This window comes from Lolium perenne, chromosome 1, assembly GCF_019359855.2.
Source record: "Lolium perenne isolate Kyuss_39 chromosome 1, Kyuss_2.0, whole genome shotgun sequence".
Classification (NCBI taxonomy): domain Eukaryota; kingdom Viridiplantae; phylum Streptophyta; class Magnoliopsida; order Poales; family Poaceae; genus Lolium; species Lolium perenne.
The window spans coordinates 33906473-33924950 of record NC_067244.2 but is presented as its reverse complement, the minus strand read 5'-3'; the positions used below and the strand labels follow the sequence as shown (position 1 = coordinate 33924950).

The following is an 18478-nucleotide window of genomic DNA, read 5'->3' as shown; positions in this document are numbered from 1 at the left end:
CCCGCTGGGTGGGGGCGAATCGGGGAGTAATGTTACCCCCTTGCCTCCTCTCCCTATGTGGCAGCAGCGGATGCATCTGGGGGAACGACCCCTCGTCGGCGAGGTGGAGCGACGAACGTGGGGGACGGAGCGGTCGTGGGGATGTGCTGGTTCGTGTCAGCTGGGGAGAGGGATGGGGGTTAATTTCTCCGAATTTGAGGGGTTACTAGTACAAATGCCCGTGCGTTGCTACGGGTCCTCAAATTATATTTTTCAATACACATATATAATTCAAATATCATATATGAAATTTTGAAAATAGATTTCTAGGTGGGTACATAGAGTAGCAAAGTATAGACAATAAAAAAGAGGACCGAATGTTGGTTGAACTGTATCATAGAAGAACTTAATACATAGTCACAACAATGCCCACAACAATGCCCGTACTTACAATTTTCAGGTTTTTGGTGTTGAGTTTATTTAATTATTTTTTTGTATTGCAGAATATCACTGTCAGAGTACAACGAAGGGATATACTGCGCATTGTTGCAAGCTGCATAAATAAGGGAGGCACTGTGTTGACTGTTGCCTGTTGTTCATTTGATATTTTGTGTAAACAAATTGTTATCTGAAAACTAAATTTAGTCACTTGCAAATTTATTCAGTGTGTTAGTCTCAGTTTAATGCAGTTTGAGCTTCAGAAAAATATGTTGTTTTTCTCTAAGGATGAGCATGGTGAAGCATTGAGGGTTTTTTGATTTGGCATACGTCAAATACCTCATTTGCTATGGAGGTTTGGTTTTCCTATGGAGGGATAACCATTTGACATTTTGTTTTACTGTTGAAGTGGGTTTGAAATTTCTGCATGGGGTAAGAGCATCTCCAACAAACGCTCAAAAATTCGGCGCGCTAAACCTCTCTTCCGTCACGCTGTAAACGGTTGGCGGGCGTTTGGCCGAACTTTGCCCCGCCGGACGCACCAAAAAGTAGCACGTGCGCGGGCGGTAAAATTGGCCCTCCGGCGGATGCGGCAAAATACAGCGCGCGACCACACGAACGGCTAGTTTGATTGTATATCATTCAAAACGAATCAAATAAATTATGAAAATTTAACTAAAAATTACGAAATATATTAAACTAAACTAATCTACTCCAAGTCCTCCCAGTCGTAGTCCGACGATCCGCTAGCCGGAGTCGTGTCGGAGACCGGAGTGGTCGTCCACTCGAAGGAGGAGGAGGAGGTGGGCATGTTCGTGGACGGTCCGGCGCCTCTCTTCTTCTCCTCCGCCCTCCTCGCCCTCCGCGCCGCCTTGTCCACCCTCTCGGCCTTCCTCGCCGCTGACTCAGCGCGGCACTTCTCGTGGTCGGCCTTCTTCTTCGCCGCCGCTTTCGCCTTCTCCTCTTTCTTCTGAGCGTAGAAAGCTTCCATGGCGGCGACGTCCTCCGGGAACACGCGCGCCCACTCGAGGCGGAGGCGCTCATCCTGCTCCGCGACGCGCAGGCGTTGCTCGAGCTCGCGAGCGCGCCTCCGCTGCTCGGTCGTGACGGCCGGCGATGGCGGCGCGAGCATCTCCGCCTGCTCGCACGTCCAAACGTCGTTGAAGTTCATTTGCCGGCGCGGGTGGCTGAGGCGCCAGGCGACGGCGTCGTAGGCCCGCGCTGCCTCGTGCGTGGTGTAGAACGTTCCGAGGCGGATACGCTCCTCGCCGGAGCGATCTCCGCGTCGAAGCGGACGCCGCGGTAGCCGGAGGCGGAGCGCCGGCGCGGAGGCATCTTGCCGGAGTCGGAGGCGGAGCGTCAGCGTGGGAGGCAGAGCGGTGGAGAGAGGGAGAGGGAGAGACGGAGGCGCGGACACGCGGAATGTTCAGTAGTATAACTCAGAAGATATGAAAGTAATCTTTTTTTTAGGGGAAGGAAAGTAATCTTCTAGAAAAAAAAAGAAACGAACCGAGCCCCAGGCCGAAAGCCGACCCAGCTCGGCACCTTCCGTCCACGAGCCCATATACCAAACTGACGTCGTCCCAGTCTCTCCCACTCCCGACCTATGCTAAAAAGAATTGTATACATATACAAATAAAAATACATAGATCTCATGTTAATCAACATGAGTTTCCCTTAAAATACCATTGGAAGTTCTACTGTAAGTATAAATGAAAACACCTGAGTTTTTTCATAAATACCACTGTATATAGCACTATAAAATCACTGTAAATACATGATTTTTCCCTTAAATACACTGTAAATACATGATTTTTTCCGCAAATCTCAGTAAATCCACTATAGATTATGAGTTTTTTTTTTGTAAAATACCACTATAAATACATCAGTTTTTTCGTAAATTGCATGTAAATCCAGTGTAAATACATTAAAGTTTAGGGGAGTAAGGACTAATTTCAGTCTTCATTTTGATTTGTTTTTGCAGGTACAGTACATGTTTTTGTTTTCTCATGCGAGAAGAAGTTCACGTTCATCTAACAATAAAAGTACTCCCTCCGGTTCATATTAATTGACTCTAATATAGATGTATCTAGAACAAATAAAGGGAATCACGGTAGTGTAGGGGTATAATATAATAGGAAATGCTTTGTAAATTCGCATGGAAGTGGTGAACGGAAACAATCTCAGTGGTCTAATTTTTTCGACTGTTGGCAAAAAAAACAACAACCACTCTCTCCCACTCCCAGTCTCTCCCTCTCCCACTCAATTCCCCATTCCCCACCGCGTTTCCACCAACCACCAGGGGCGGCGAGGGCAAGCTCCGACGTGGCCGGCGTGGGTGACCACGGCCAGGTGCCAGACGAGCTCCGCGACGGGGCATCGCGGGCAAGCTCCTCGAGGGGCTGCGAGGGCGAGCTCGGCCATGGCACGGAGCAGGCGAGCCAGCTAGGGGCGGCGCGGGAGAGATCCTCCAGGGACGGCACGGGTGAGGTACGCCATAGCCGGCGCGGGCGACCACGGCGAGATGCCGGCGCCGACGAGCTCCGCGATGGGGCGGCGCGGGCGAGCTCCTCGAGGGGCGGCGAAGGCGAGCTCGGCCATGGCGCGGCTGGGCAACCTCTAGCCAGGGGCGGCCGCGGGCGTGCGCAGGTACGGACATTTCGCGTCTCCAACCCGTGTCCTCTGTACCTCTGGCAGCCTAGAAACCAGCGGTAATCTATTTGGAATTGCCCCTTCAGCACCTCCTGCTGGCAAGCTGTCGGTGTTCAGCTAGACATCAGCAATCACATGATCAGCATGGCCTAAATCGCCTTCAGCAAAAACCTTTCTTCCTGGGACATTTGGAAAAAAAAAAGGAACGCCAAGGTTTCTCATTTTCCCTTTCATTTGGAATGATAGAGGGTCTTGTGTATCCTTGACAGATTTGGTTTGACTCCCTTGGTTAGACATCTTCCCCGTTGTGCATCCCTCCTCTCTTGTAAATATCTGTTTGTATTTTAATAAAATTTACCTGCCAGTGCCTTTCATACAGTTTACAGTTTATAGTTTAGAAAGCAAAATTAAATATGTTGATGTACTACTTTGTAACAGAACAATGCTGGGCTGCATAATACTTTATGACAAGATAATAATTTTTTTTAAACAAACGGTTGTATTCAAGGGCAAGATGGAGTAATGGATCTTGGTGAATTATTGTTGGTATATTTCTTGTTTCTCTGATGTGTTCATAAAATATTTCAGGGAACTTGGTTTGGAAACATCGAGTATAGTAGACAACGTGTTAGAAGAACTGTTTGAGTTATCTCTTAGAATGTTTGATACAAGATTACCACCTAGAGTAACCGTTCTCTCGCCCTTTGCTGAAGATTCTTCACCGACTAAAGTTGGAGTAGAGGTATGCGACTGCATTATCTGTATTTGTCCAAAGTCCAAACATGAAAGACCAATGTCATCTGCTATTGTTCCTCTATTTATTACTTGAAAACTCTTAGGCATTCAAACGATCTGTGCCTTGGTACAGTTTAACTTTGAGAATTGCCTCCTAAAATATCCTCTTTAAGATATTATTGCAAGAAGTCTGAGTTTTGATATTAAAGATATGGTCTGATCCAAGTAGTGATCTACATCTGAAATTATGCTTTCATCAATGTCATGCTCTTTAACTTATGATGTATTTTGCAAATTAGCGTGGTGGATGCACCCGATTCTTAGAACAACCTTTGTGTGCAGGGTCATTATAATGAAAAAGTAACATAGTATAGTATATGCTTCACTGGTATAATGTTTTGCATGCCTTAGTTTCCCCTTGATATTACTTTTTCTTGTATCACGTTATTTTGATAGATTCTTGTAACAGTGCCATACCTATATGTAAGCTCTATAATTTTTTTTACATTCCTTTGAATTTCTCTATGCAGGCAATTACTGCTACCAGTACAAAGAAGGGTGATCTGATACTCGGTGAGATCCAATCATAGATCAAGAACAAGGGAATCACTGTAGATGTGAAGGCCAACTCAGCCTCAAATGTACATCCCTCTCTCAGTCTCTCTCTATATATACTTGTATCTGATATGTTGTATTGTGCAAACAATTCCTCCAATATCCATACTTATGGTGAGATAACTGTGACCAGTTTGCTGTCTGGCTGACTAACATTGTAATCATTTTGCCGTGACTTCAAAGTCTTGGTACTGACTCTGCTGATCTATTTGGCAGGTCATTACTACAATTACCGCTGATGAGTATGCGGCGCCAGGGCTGAAGACCATCTTCAGCTTTGTTGTTCCTGATCAGAAATCTGGAAAGGTAGTGTTCTGACCCTCGATGTATTCGTATCGTACTGGAAATTTATTGCTTAGTTTGATTTTTTACCCTTTCTTTGCAGGTCGAGCTCCAGTACTTGCATGATTACGCTGGTATTAATGCAAGCATTTGTTTGACTGCTAATCCTGTTGTCAACCTCTCTGCTGCATTTGGAAATAGCGCTCTAGCTGTTGGTGCTGATGTCTCACTTGATACTGCCACCAAGAATCTGACCAAATACAATGCTGGGCTTAGCTACACCAATAAAGATCTTATTGCATCCCTGAACTTGTGAGTTTTCAAAATCTAGCTATGTAATTGTTATTTCTAAGTTTTACTTTACAATTCTTTGCTTATTCGATGTATGTGACATCTTCATACGTAGGTATTAGTCAAGTAACTAAAATACCCTTAAAATCAGTCAAGAATATGTTTATCTTGTTTGTAGTCCATTATGTTGCTAAACTCATACTTTGTTTTGAAGTGTGTAGGGTGTAGTATTTGTCTGGCAGCCAACTCATACTACTTTGTTTTAAAATGTTGGGCATATTTTGGCTCTCCATATTTGGACTTTGACCATGAAGCTTTTGTACAATATTTGTTAATCGTTCAAAATTCCCAATCATAACCGAGTGCTTTTGGTTCAATTATTGGCCAAAGCATTGATTTGAGCAGTGAAACTACGCCTTATGTTTTGAACGAAGTGAGTATGCACGGGCATTAGTACTCCCTCTATGCCAAAATACATAGCGTATTTTGTATTTTGAAAGTCAATGCAGGTCAACTTTCATCAAGTTTATATGAAAAAATATCAACATCTAGAACATCCAATGAATATCACTCTAGATTCATCAAGAAGTAGGTATAGATGTATTTTAATATGATATATGTTGGGTATTGTAGGTATAGATAGTTTTCTCAACAAACTTGGTCAAAGTTAGTTTTGTTTGACTTTCACGCAATTTAATGCGCTCTATATTATTGCAAGGAGGGAGTAGCTGTTAGGATACATTAACTTATTTTGCCATTCATTAGTAAAAAAGGACCTTCATGTTCCTGGTGCAGAGGCCCCAGTTGAAGAGGAACCAAAGTTCACCCCCTTCACAGGTCCTGGAAGGCGCCTGGATGGGAAGGCCCCTAAAGATCTGGAAGGTTCATCCTCTTCGCCTGCAACGCGGCAAGCCAATGCGACCAACAGTGTGCAGTCCTCAACAACCTCAGCCTCCACATCACAGAGCACCGCACCACGTAAAACCACGGGAAAACTGGTGTTTGGCCCCGGTGGAAGCCAGTCATGAAAAGCAAAAGAAAAGGTTGGTATTTTTCTAGGCGTTTGTCCAAAAGTCATCGGGATACACTACCTTCCAGGCTTCCAGCGTTAAACGCATGTGTCATCGTAACATTTTGTTCACCAATGCTAGGTACCTAAGAAGGATGCGAAGGAGAAGGAGGACCCGAAGAAACACGAGCGGAAGTTTTCAGCGTTTACAGGAGCAGCTCAGGCAGGTTAATAAGTTTACAAGAGTAGCTTTGGTTAATCTACTTTCCTATGTTTGCCCAGTTATGATACCTGACATTTGTAATTGATTTTAGGCATGCCTTACTGGCTGATTTAGAGGCTCGGAGCGGTCACTCCATCTGAATTGGTGAGGATTATCTTCCATGTAAATCTATGTTACTTTATACTGCCTGTGTCATGAGTGTCAAGCAGGAGTTACCTTGTAGTTCTGAATATTTGTTTTACTGTAGGACATATTGACTGAAGGAATATAGCTTTCTAGGGACTGTCATATACAATGAGATTATCAAGCATTGCAATCCTTATGTCAGGTACACAATCACTCTTGGTCCCATCATTCTTCTTCTTTTATCTTATTTTGCTTCATTTTAAGAATATATATACTGTCAACAGTGAAACACACATCAACCAAACAGCTTCTGTTATTTTAAGAATATATTTACTGTCAACAGTGAAACACAGATCAACCAAACAGCTTCTGTTATTTTAAGAATATATTCTAGGCCGAGTGGGGTGTTTAATATCTATGAAGAAAGCATATGCTTTTGAAACAAACAAACAAACAAACAAACACATTCCCCGGTTATTGTTAGCTCATAGCTTAACATCAGTATAATGCTCAAGGTGCAAATAAGTGTTCAGGTGTACTTGTCCGTTTGCGCCCCATTCTTTCTGGAGCTTTTTTCTTCTGAAACAATCAAGTCTTAGTTTTGTTGATATAAATCGCTTGTATGCTAGAACACCTTTTTGCCATATAGAGTTTAGATACTATGATGATTTACTCTAATAAAGGTGCCCCTCCATATGAATAAATCTTCGCGTTGAAATAATTAGGAATTCCATGCCGCGCGGATACATTGTCCTGTCATGTGCAAATATGTTATTTTCTGTTTGTCTTATTGTCTTATAGTTCTATGTTGGTATCTTTTATATTGCTGGGAAAATACCTTGAGGTGGTGGCAAAGGGGAAGACATCAGACGCTTTGTCAAAGTTGACAGAACTTGCACCTGAAACAGCTGTACTTTTCACTTTCGACAAGGATGGAAGTATCATCTCAGAAATGGAGATCAGCACCCAGTTACTTCAGAGGCCAAAGCTATGTTAATGAAAGTATGATAGCTGGGGAAGAAAAGCTATTCTTTTTGTTCCCCTGGTTCAGTTTTATAGACTGAAAAAATTGTTTATCTGTAGATGAGCAGAAGTAGTAGTACCGCCGATACATCAGCTTCTCCGGACAGGAGTCGACCACATCTGTTGGGAGCTACCTTGGGAGGGGCAGCAGTTTTCAGGTACGGGATGCTCTTATAGTGTTGGTTCAGGACACTCTTATTCGTGGGCTTGGATAGCTGTATAGTATACTGGTGCCAGGGACGAGCATATACTCCTGTTTGATGAACTTGTGAGCATCAAATTTATTTATTTGATTTGGTAAAATAGTTTGTTTAACACTGTTCCTTACTGATCTTATTAGTTTTCCAGCAGTAAAAATTAGGTTCGTTTTGGGAAATCATACCCTGCTTGATACCTGCAAATATTCCAGTGTGTTCTTGCTGTCAGGGTAGCTCTATTGGAAAAACCTTTTCCACCTCACATTGTTTCATTTTATTTCAAGGTTGTGGTGGTTGCATTTGTACATGGTTTGGCTGGTTCATACCTGGGCAACTTCACCTCTACCATCAGCAGATGAGCAGCAGCAGTAGTACTGCCGATACATCAGCTTCTCCGGACAGGAGTCGACCACATCTGCTGGGAGCTACCTGAAGGAGATATACCCTAGAGGCAATAATAAAGTGGTTATTATTTATATCTTTATGTTTATGATAAATGTTTATATATCATGCTAGAATTGTATTAACCGAAACATTAGTACATGTGTGATATGTAGACAAACAAGAAGTCCCTAGTATGCCTCTTAAACTAACTTGTTGATTAATGGATGATTAGTTTCATAATCATGAACATTGGATGTTATTAATAACAAGGTTATGTCATTGTGTGAATGATATAATGGACACACCCAATTAAGCGTAGCATAAGATCTCGTCATTAAGTTATTTGCTATAAGCTTTCGATACATAGTTACCTAGTCCTTATGACCATGAGATCATGTAAATCACTTATACCGGAAAGGTACTTTGATTACACCAAACACCACTGCGTAAATGGGTGGCTATAAAGGTGGGATTAAGTATCCGGAAAGTATGAGTTGAGGCATATGGATCAACAGTGGGATTTGTCCATCCCGATGACGGATAGATATACTCTGGGCCCTCTCGGTGGAATGTCGTCTAATGTCTTGCAAGCATATGAAAGAGTTCATAAGAGACCACATACCACGATTTAGTAAAGAGTACTTGTCAGGAGACGAGGTTGAACAAGGTATAGAGTGATACCGAAGATCAAACCTCGGACAAGTAAAATATCGTGAGACAAAGGGAATTGGTAATGTATGTGAATGGTTCATTCGATCACTAAAGTCATCGTTGAATATGTGGGAGCCATTATGGATCTCCAGATCCCGCTATTGGTTATTGGTCGGAGTAAGTACTCAACCATGTCCGCATAGTTCTCGAACCGTAGGGTGACACACTTAAAGTTGGATGTTGAAATGGTAGTTCTTGAATATGGAATGGAGTTGGAATATTTGTTCGGAGTCCGGATGAGATCCCGGACATCACGAGGAGTTAGGAATGGTCCTAGAATAAGATTCATATATAGGATGTCATTTTATGTGAAATAAAATGTCGCGGAAGGTTCTATGGAAGGTTCTAGAAGGTTCTAGAAAAGTCCGAAGAAACCACCAAGGAAGGTGGAGTCCACAAGGGACTCCACCTCCATGGCCGGCCGACCCTAGTGGGGGTGGAGTCCCAAGTGGACTCCACCATAGGGGGCCGACCACCCCACATGGGAGGTGGGAATCCCACCTTTGGGTGGGAGTCCTAGTTGGGCTAGGTTTGCCCCCTCCTATGGAAGGTTTTGGTTTCGGGTCTTATTCGAAGACTTGGACACCAATACTTGGGATCCACCTATATAATGAGGGGCCAAGGGAGGGGCCGGCCACCCCAAGACCATAAGGCGGCCGCCCCATAGAGTGGCCGGCCACCCTCCCAAACCCTAGCCAAGCTCCTCTCCTCCATATTGCCCGCATAGCTTAGCGAAGCTCCGTGGACTTCTACACCGCCACCGACACCACGCCCTCGTGTTGTCGGATTCAAGAAGGAGCTACTACTTCCGCTGCCCGCCGGAACGGGGAGGTGGACGTCGTCTTCATCAACAACCGAACGTGTGACCGAGTACGGAGGTGCCGCCGTTCGTGGCGCCGGAAGCGATCGTGATCAAGATCTTCTACGCGCTTTTGCAAGCGGCAAGTGAACGTCTACCGCGGCAACAAGAGCCTCATCTTGTAGGCTTTGGAATCTCTTCAAGGGTGAGACTCGATACCCCCTCGTTGCTACCGTCTTCTAGATTGCATCTTGGCTTGGATTGCGTGTTCGCGGTAGGAAAATTTTTGTTTTCTATGCAACGTTATCCTACGGTGGTATCGAGCCGTATCTATGCATAGATGGTTGCACGAGTAGAACACAATGGTTTGTGGGCGTTGATGCTCTTGTTATCTTTAGTTTGAGTACTTTGCATCTTTGTGGCATAGTGGGATGAAGCGGCTCGGACTAACTTTACATGACCGCGTTCATGAGACTTGTTCCTCGTTTGACATGCAACTTGTATTGCATAAGAGGCTTTGCGGGTGTCTGTCTCTCCTACTATAGTGAAGATTCAATTTACTCTTCTATTGAAAACATTAGTATCAACGTTGTGGTTCATGTTCGTAGGTAGATTAGATCTCTCTCGAAAACCCTAAACCACGTAAAATATGCAAACCAAATTAGAGACGTCTAACTTGTTTTTGCGGGGTTTGGTGATGTGATATGGCCATGATATGATGATGAATATGTATGAGATGATCATTATTGTGTTGTGGCAACCGGGGAGCCTTATGGTTGTCTTTAATTTTCATGTTGAGTAGTATTTCAAAGTAGTTGTTATAGTTGCTACATGAGGTGAACAACCATGAAGACGGCGCCATGAACCTTGACGCTACACCGACGATGATGGAGATCATGCCCGAAGATGATGGAGATCATATCCGTGCTTTGGAGATGAAGATCAAAGGCGCAAAGACAAAAGGGCCATATCATATCACATATGAACTGCATGTGATGTTAATCCTTTTATGCATCTTATTTTGCTTAGATCGCGACGGTAGCATTATAAGATGATCCCTCACATTAATATCAAGATAATAAAGTGTTCTTCCCTCGTATGCACCGTTGCATTGTTCGACGTTTTGAAGCATCTCGTGATGATCGGGTGTGATAAACTTGACATACAACGGGTGTAAGCCATGTTGCACACGCGGAATACTTGGGTTTGCTTGACGAGCCTAGCATGTACGTGACATGGCCTCGGGACAACGGAAACCGAAAGGTTGAACACGAGTCATATGGATGATATGATCAACATGTTGATGTTCACCATTGAAGCTACATCATCTCACGTGATGATCGGTTTTGGTGTAGTGGATTTGGATCGTGTACCACTTAACAACTATGAGGGATGTTGTATTAAGTGGGAGTTCATTAGTAATTAGATTAAAACATGAACTAATTATCATAAACATAGTCTGAGTAGTATTTTGAATTAATTTTGTAGTATTGGCATCCGTTTACTACTATGCGCTAGTCTTGTTATTGAGATAGAAATCTTGTTAAAATCGACAAGAAACTTTACGGATTGGTACCGTATTGTTAAAGAATCAAGAATTGATTAAGTCCTATTGCAAACTTTTAGTAAACCTCACATTGTTGATTCAAAGAGCTATGGTTTCAATTAGTACCTAAAGTTATCTTGTCTCCATGAAACTTGAAAGTTCAAATATGTTTGAAAAATAAGGAGCTGAAAATTTAGTTTTCAAATAATCAAGGTATGAGATATATGTGATATCTAAGACCTTATTGCAAGATGATAGAATATAATTTGGTGAGACTACATAAACTCATAAGTTTTATGGGAATGTATGAAGGTTGAAGACGCAAGACGTCACAATCCTCCGACTATTGGGGCACTAATGATATTCGCATATCCATGAAGTTATCATCCTTAGTATGCACCGCTTGCTAAGACTCGTCGTTTGAAGCATCACGTGATGATCGGGTGTTATAGATTCTATGTGTGCTTACAATGGGTGCAAGCCTGATTTGCACATGCGAATACTAAGGTTAAACTTTATGAGCCTAGCATGTCTGAGACATGGTCTCAAAAAGTTGTCATGAATTGATGGATAAAATTATGAGTGAAATTGTTCATCATAGTTACTAATATGTGAAATCTAGAACACTTGTCATATGATGATCAACTTCAAAGTAAGAACCTCAAGGTTATTGGTATTTGACCAACAAACCTAGAAGTTATTGATGTTGAAATGTTTTTACGAATAATGAGGAAAGCTAAAAGAGAAAGCGCAAAAGATATTTTGGCAACGAGAAAAGAAAAGACTAGAAAGTCTAGCTCGGTGTATATAAATGATATACATGTTATGGTTGTATTCCTAGTTAAGTCACACAATGAAATTCTTTGGTATTAATACCATATTGGTTGGTATGAAGTGTCATACAAAACAACGCAATTCAAGAATACAATGGCCTAAGTGATCGACAAGGAATATGATAAGAATGTTCGCACTGGAACAAAAATAAAGTGTTATTATATTCGTCGTTGGCATTCTATCTAGCCCTTAGAATTTATAATAAAGAGCTTAATAAATTGTTATTTTGCTCTGGTCAAATGAAAACAATGAGTTGTTCAAATTATGACATTACTCCATGTATGATGGATAAGTTATTATAAATCTTAAATGGTGAAACACACATACATAACAACGACGCTAAAAATGCCATAAGTCAAATGATTTGAATTCCACTTATTTGTGGAACCGCAATTTAGGTCATGTTAGAAAGGATCGCATGAAGGAACTCCATGCAAATGGATTTTTGGAGTCATTCGATTTGTTGAATCGTTTGGCACTTGCAAAATCTTTTCTAAAAGGTAATGACTGAAATACCGTTCATAGGCCGAAGAGTTGAGCAGGCAACTAACTTAGTGAAAACATACATAATGATATATGTGGTTCATGGGCATAGTTGTGTGCGGAAGATTCTTCTACTTCATGAAAACTTTCAAACAATGAATTGAGTATATATGTGGATATATTCAATAAGGAAAAGTTTGAAACATTTGAATAGGATTCAAATAAATTTCAGCATGAAGTGGAAATCATCGTAATAGAAATCAAATATCTATGATTGGATCATGGTGGAAATATTTGAATTACGAGTTTTAGCGAACATCTAAGAGAGTTATGAAATTGTTCTACAACTTACGTTTCTTGGAGTATCATAGTGATGATGAAGTATCCAAGAGATATATCCAAACTTTGTTGGATCAATGATGAGATAAAATATTGATGCCATTATATTTTTGTGGATTATGCTTTAGTGACTACCGCTTTTACACTGAATAGAGCATCATCATGATCCGTTGAAATGACACCATACAAGTTATGGCATGGGTATAAACCCTAATAGTCAACCAAAATCGGATGAATGTCTTTGTTGGTTATCCCGAGAGATTTGATTGGGAATTCTTCCCACGAGACAAAGAAAAAAGTGTTTGTCAATGTTTCTTATTTCCGAGAAATTGTTTCTAGTGAAGTATTTGAGTGGGAGGACAATATATTTTGATAAGGTTTATGAACTTTGAGCATAATGATCGAGTAGCGCAAAGCATCGGAATTGGTTTCGAAAGCGGCCACAACGATCATGGCTCCCATGACTACAAAGTGTTTTAGCCATGGAGATCGAAGTACATATTGAACCTTGTAGGTATGGTTTACTTTGTGATCAAATAAATGATTTGTGGACAAAGGATTGATTTTGAACAATGATAAACCAACTACAAAACAAAGAAGTTATGATGGGCCACGACTCAGTTAAAATGGCCATACGCCATGAAATCCAAGATAGATGAATACTTTTTGAAAGAAAATAGATCTATAAAATTGATGGACTTGGATGAAATATCCTTGAAGAAGCTTAACTTGTCGAAAAGTTGTTTACGACAAAGTTCAAAAGAGTTGACTACGACAAGATTAGATCTTCCGTAGCAATGCTTAAAGTCTATATGGATTATTCTAGTAATCACTACATATTTCCTTTATGAGATATGTTAGTAGGATGGCAAAATACATTACTTATCGAAGTGTGTATTAAAGGTGTATACAAGATACAACCAAGAGTTTTCTTGATCCGTGGAATACTAGATAGGTATACAAACTTCAATTTGATGAAGTAAGTATAGCGGAGTTTGAATCTTCACTAGATGAAATAGTCAAAGAGTTTTTGATTTCATCGAAACAATGAAGAGGCTTGCATTTGCAAGAAATTAAGTGGGAGCGCTAAGACACATTTATAATACTTTATGTAGGTGACATATAGTTGGTTATAAATGATGTAATTATATACTTGATTAAAAGGTTTCATTGAGAATTAACTTCAATGAAAGGATATGGACTGAAACAAATTTAGTGTCAAGATCTATGAAGATAGATTGAAACACATAAATAAGTTTAAGTCAAAGTGCATATGATGGATATTGAAGTAGTTCAATATAGAAATATTAAGAAAATGTTCTTGTCATGTGAAGGTTTAACAAGACTTGAGTGTATCGACACTCAATGATTAAAAACACATGAGTGATTATAGATCACGAATAATATGTACACAATCGAGATATCATGTGCTATAAAGTGTTATGAGCATATACCGAGAATGATTCATATGATGATCATTGGACGACAGTAAGAATATCCTTGAGTACTTTAGAAGAACTAAGGATATATATATATATTTTTGTATGAAGAAATGACAAACAAATCGATGTAAGGTGTTACACCGATATTGGTTTTATCACATATAAAATATAAATTAAATCTCAAATTAGACGAAGTGTTGTTTAAAAGGTAGCACAATGAGCTAGAAGTTGTCTATGCTAGATTTAGAAGGGTTCTAAATATGGTGACGGATTCTACAAAAGAAGGCAGAGTATGTCATTGTTTTGACAATGACAAAGGATGTTAAGTCAAGAGGTTCTTTGAGAACTTGGTGTAGTTAAACAGTCGAGAACTTTGAAGCTATATTGTGTGTGACAATATTAGTGACATATTTCAGACAATGGAATTAAGGTTCCACCAGAAGATCAAACATATTTAATGCCAGCTCATTTGGAAATGAGTGATGCGTTGAGACGCAAATGAATTACAAAATACATACGTTTCTGAGCGTGTCAGATCCGATGACTAAAAACCTCTCCCGTGAGCAATATATGATAAAGCACCAGAAGGCCAAGGTGTTATATCTTTACAAATGTAAACTAGATTATTGACTCTAGTGCAAGTGGGAGACTGAAGGAGATATACCCTAGAGGCAATAATAAAGTGGTTATTATTTATATCTTTATGTTTATGATAAATGTTTATATATCATGCTAGAATTGTATTAACCGAAACATTAGTACATGTGTGATATGTAGACAAACAAGAAGTCCCTAGTATGCCTCTTAAACTAGCTTGTTGATTAATGGATGATTAGTTTCATAATCATGAACATTGGATGTTATTAATAACAAGGTTATGTCATTGTGTGAATGATATAATGGACACACCCAATTAAGCGTAGCATAAGATCTCGTCATTAAGTTATTTGCTATAAGCTTTCGATACATAGTTACCTAGTCCTTATGACCATGAGATCATGTAAATCACTTATACCGGAAAGGTACTTTGATTACACCAAACACCACTGCGTAAATGGGTGGCTATAAAGGTGGGATTAAGTATCCGGAAAGTATGAGTTGAGGCATATGGATCAACAGTGGGATTTGTCCATCCCGATGACGGATAGATATACTCTGGGCCCTCTCGGTGGAATGTCGTCTAATGTCTTGCAAGCATATGAAAGAGTTCATAAGAGACCACATACCACGGTACGAGTAAAGAGTACTTGTCAGGAGACGAGGTTGAACAAGGTATAGAGTGATACCGAAGATCAAACCTCGGACAAGTAAAATATCGTGAGACAAAGGGAATTGGTAATGTATGTGAATGGTTCATTCGATCACTAAAGTCATCGTTGAATATGTGGGAGCCATTATGGATCTCCAGATCCCGCTATTGGTTATTGGTCGGAGTAAGTACTCAACCATGTCCGCATAGTTCTCGAACCGTAGGGTGACACACTTAAAGTTGGATGTTGAAATGGTAGTTCTTGAATATGGAATGGAGTTGGAATATTTGTTCGGAGTCCCGGATGAGATCCCGGACATCACGAGGAGTTCCGGAATGGTCCGGAGAATAAGATTCATATATAGGATGTCATTTTATGTGAAATAAAATGTCGCGGAAGGTTCTATGGAAGGTTCTAGAAGGTTCTAGAAAAGTCCGGAAGAAACCACCAAGGAAGGTGGAGTCCACAAGGGACTCCACCTCCATGGCCGGCCAGCCCTAGTGGGGGTGGAGTCCCAAGTGGACTCCACCATAGGGGGCCGGCCACCCCCCACATGGGAGGTGGGAATCCCACCTTTGGGTGGGAGTCCTAGTTGGGCTAGGTTTGCCCCCTCCTATGGAAGGTTTTGGTTTCGGGTCTTATTCGAAGACTTGGACACCAATACTTGGGATCCACCTATATAATGAGGGGCCAAGGGAGGGGGCCGGCCACCCCAAGACCATAAGCTGGCCGCCCCCCATAGAGTGGCCGGCCACCCCTCCCAAACCCTAGCCAAGCTCCTCTCCTCCATATTGCCCGCATAGCTTAGCGAAGCTCCGCTGGACTTCTACACCGCCACCGACACCACGCCCTCGTGCTGTCGGATTCAAGAGGAGCTACTACTTCCGCTGCCCGCTGGAACGGGGAGGTGGACGTCGTCTTCATCAACAACCGAACGTGTGACCGAGTACGGAGGTGCTGCCCGTTCGTGGCGCCGGAAGCGATCGTGATCAAGATCTTCTACGCGCTTTTGCAAGCGGCAAGTGAACGTCTACCGCAGCAACAAGAGCCTCATCTTGTAGGCTTTGGAATCTCTTCAAGGGTGAGACTCGATACCCCCTCGTTGCTACCGTCTTCTAGATTGCATCTTGGCTTGGATTGCGTGTTCGCGGTAGGAAAATTTTTGTTTTCTATGCAACGTTATCCTACACTACCTTGGGAGGGGCAGCATTTTTCAGGTACGGGATGCTCTTATAGTGTTGGTTCAGGACACTCTTATTCGTGGGCTTGGATAGTTGTATAGTATACTGGTGCCAGGGACGAGCATATACTCCTGTTTGATGAACTTGTGAGCATCAAATTTATTTATTTGATTTTGGTAAAATAGTTTGTTTAACACTGTTCCTTACTGATCTTATTAGTTTTCCAGCAGTAAAAAATAGGTTCGTTCTGGGAAATCATACCCTGCTTGATACCTGCAAATATTCCAGTGTGTTCTTGCTGTCAGGGTAGCTCTATTGGAAAAACCTTTTCCACCTCACATTGTTTCATTTTATTTCAAGGTTGTGGTGGCTGCATTTGTTACATGGTTTGGCTGGTTCATACCTGGGCAACTTCACCTCTACCATCAGCAGATGAGCAGCAGCAGTAGTACTGCCGATACATCAGCTTCTCCGGACAGGAGTCGACCACATCTGCTGGGAGCTACCTTGGGAGGGGCAGCATTTTTCAGGTACGGGATGCTCTTATAGTGTTGGTTCAGGACACTCTTATTCGTGGGCTTGGATAGTTGTATAGTATACTGGTGCCAGGGACGAGCATATACTCCTGTTTGATGAACTTGTGAGCATCAAATTTATTTATTTGATTTTGGTAAAATAGTTTGTTTAACACTGTTCCTTACTGATCTTATTAGTTTTCCAGCAGTAAAAAATAGGTTCGTTCTGGGAAATCATACCCTGCTTGATACCTGCAAATATTCCAGTGTGTTCTTGCTGTCAGGGTAGCTCTATTGGAAAAACCTTTTCCACCTCACATTGTTTCATTTTATTTCAAGGTTGTGGTGGCTGCATTTGTTACATGGTTTGGCTGGTTCATACCTGGGCAACTTCACCTCTACCCTCAGCAATGGATTCCGGAGGCAATGGATAGTTTTGAGCTTGCTCTGCAGTTTGGAATATCTGTTCTAGTCGTTGCATGCCCATGCGCTCTGGGCTTAGCCACTCCAACTGCTGTTATGGCAATGCACTTCAGAAAGCTCACAAGGTAATCTTCTGAGCCTTTGTATGCTAGTCTCTGTGTGTGCACATATGCATGCCCATGTAATACAGAGTTAGAGATACCACTTCTTAAGTTATGTGATTTAAGTGCCAGTGCCGAGGTTTGTTTGTTAGTCACTCATGTCTTCCCACATTTGTGTTGCAAGGCATTTGATGCAAGACAGTCCAGGTAAACAAGCTTATGATGTTGAGTAAAAATAAAAATAACCAGCATCATAAGATTGTTGTTCATTATGCACTCAGTCCAGTATTACTGTGACATAATGGATTGTTGTTCATGGGATTTTTGATTCATTATGCACACATATCATAATTGTTGGAATACTTACATTTTCGTCGGCGAGGATAACATGGTAGATTAGATCACCTCCTCTGTTGTTTCTTATTCGACCAGAAATAAGTTTCGCAGTTGCCTCCCAGGATCTGTTGTAGATATGCAATTGTTCCACATTGCAGAATGTAACATGACTGCAGTATAAACGGAGAAACATGAGTAAAGCGTGAAGCTAAGAACATGAGTAAAACGTGTTGCTAAGAACATGAGTAAAACGTGATGCTGGAACTTACCTTGGTGCCATTACCCTCTTGGAGGCGTGGCGACTGAGAAGGTATTGACTCAGCATGGTGGTAGATTGAAGATGGATCGGCTGTACTGAGATGAAGATGGATGAACTCGACTGAGATGAAGATGACCTTAGCCTGGAGTTTTGTAGACGTTTTGGAAAAGAACTGAGCTATGGTAAGATGGTAATTCTAGATTTTAATGTAATTAATATCGTTCAGGTTTCATTCCTTTTTGTAATTCTAGATTTTAATGTAATTAATATCGTTCAGGTTTCATTCCTTTTTGATGGTCTGGGGT

At 41.5% G+C, this 18478-nt stretch overlaps 1 protein-coding gene across 1 annotated transcript; it reads left to right on the top strand.

Moving 5' to 3' along the window:
• The first annotated feature begins 1865 nt into the window (after window positions 1-1865).
• Window positions 1866-18114, top strand: LOC127329684 (uncharacterized). The gene is made up of 11 exons (XM_071821342.1): window positions 1866-1871; window positions 2402-2406; window positions 2583-3066; window positions 5788-6035; window positions 6144-6224; window positions 6316-6368; window positions 6472-6552; window positions 7152-7352; window positions 7434-7531; window positions 16900-17069; window positions 17394-18114. The coding sequence occupies exons 1-6, from the start codon at window positions 1866-1868 to the stop codon at window positions 6362-6364; spliced, it is 873 nt and encodes a 290-aa protein (XP_071677443.1). The 3' UTR covers window positions 6365-6368; window positions 6472-6552; window positions 7152-7352; window positions 7434-7531; window positions 16900-17069; window positions 17394-18114.
• The last annotated feature ends 364 nt before the right edge of the window (window positions 18115-18478 follow it).

Coding starts and splice junctions, on each gene's coding strand:
- LOC127329684 (XM_071821342.1), top strand. Junction 3,067..5,787: donor GCGGCCGCGGGCGTGCGCAG/GTACGGACATTT, acceptor TTCCTGGTGCAG/AGGCCCCAGTTGAAGAGGAA. Junction 6,036..6,143: donor CATGAAAAGCAAAAGAAAAG/GTTGGTATTTTT, acceptor CACCAATGCTAG/GTACCTAAGAAGGATGCGAA.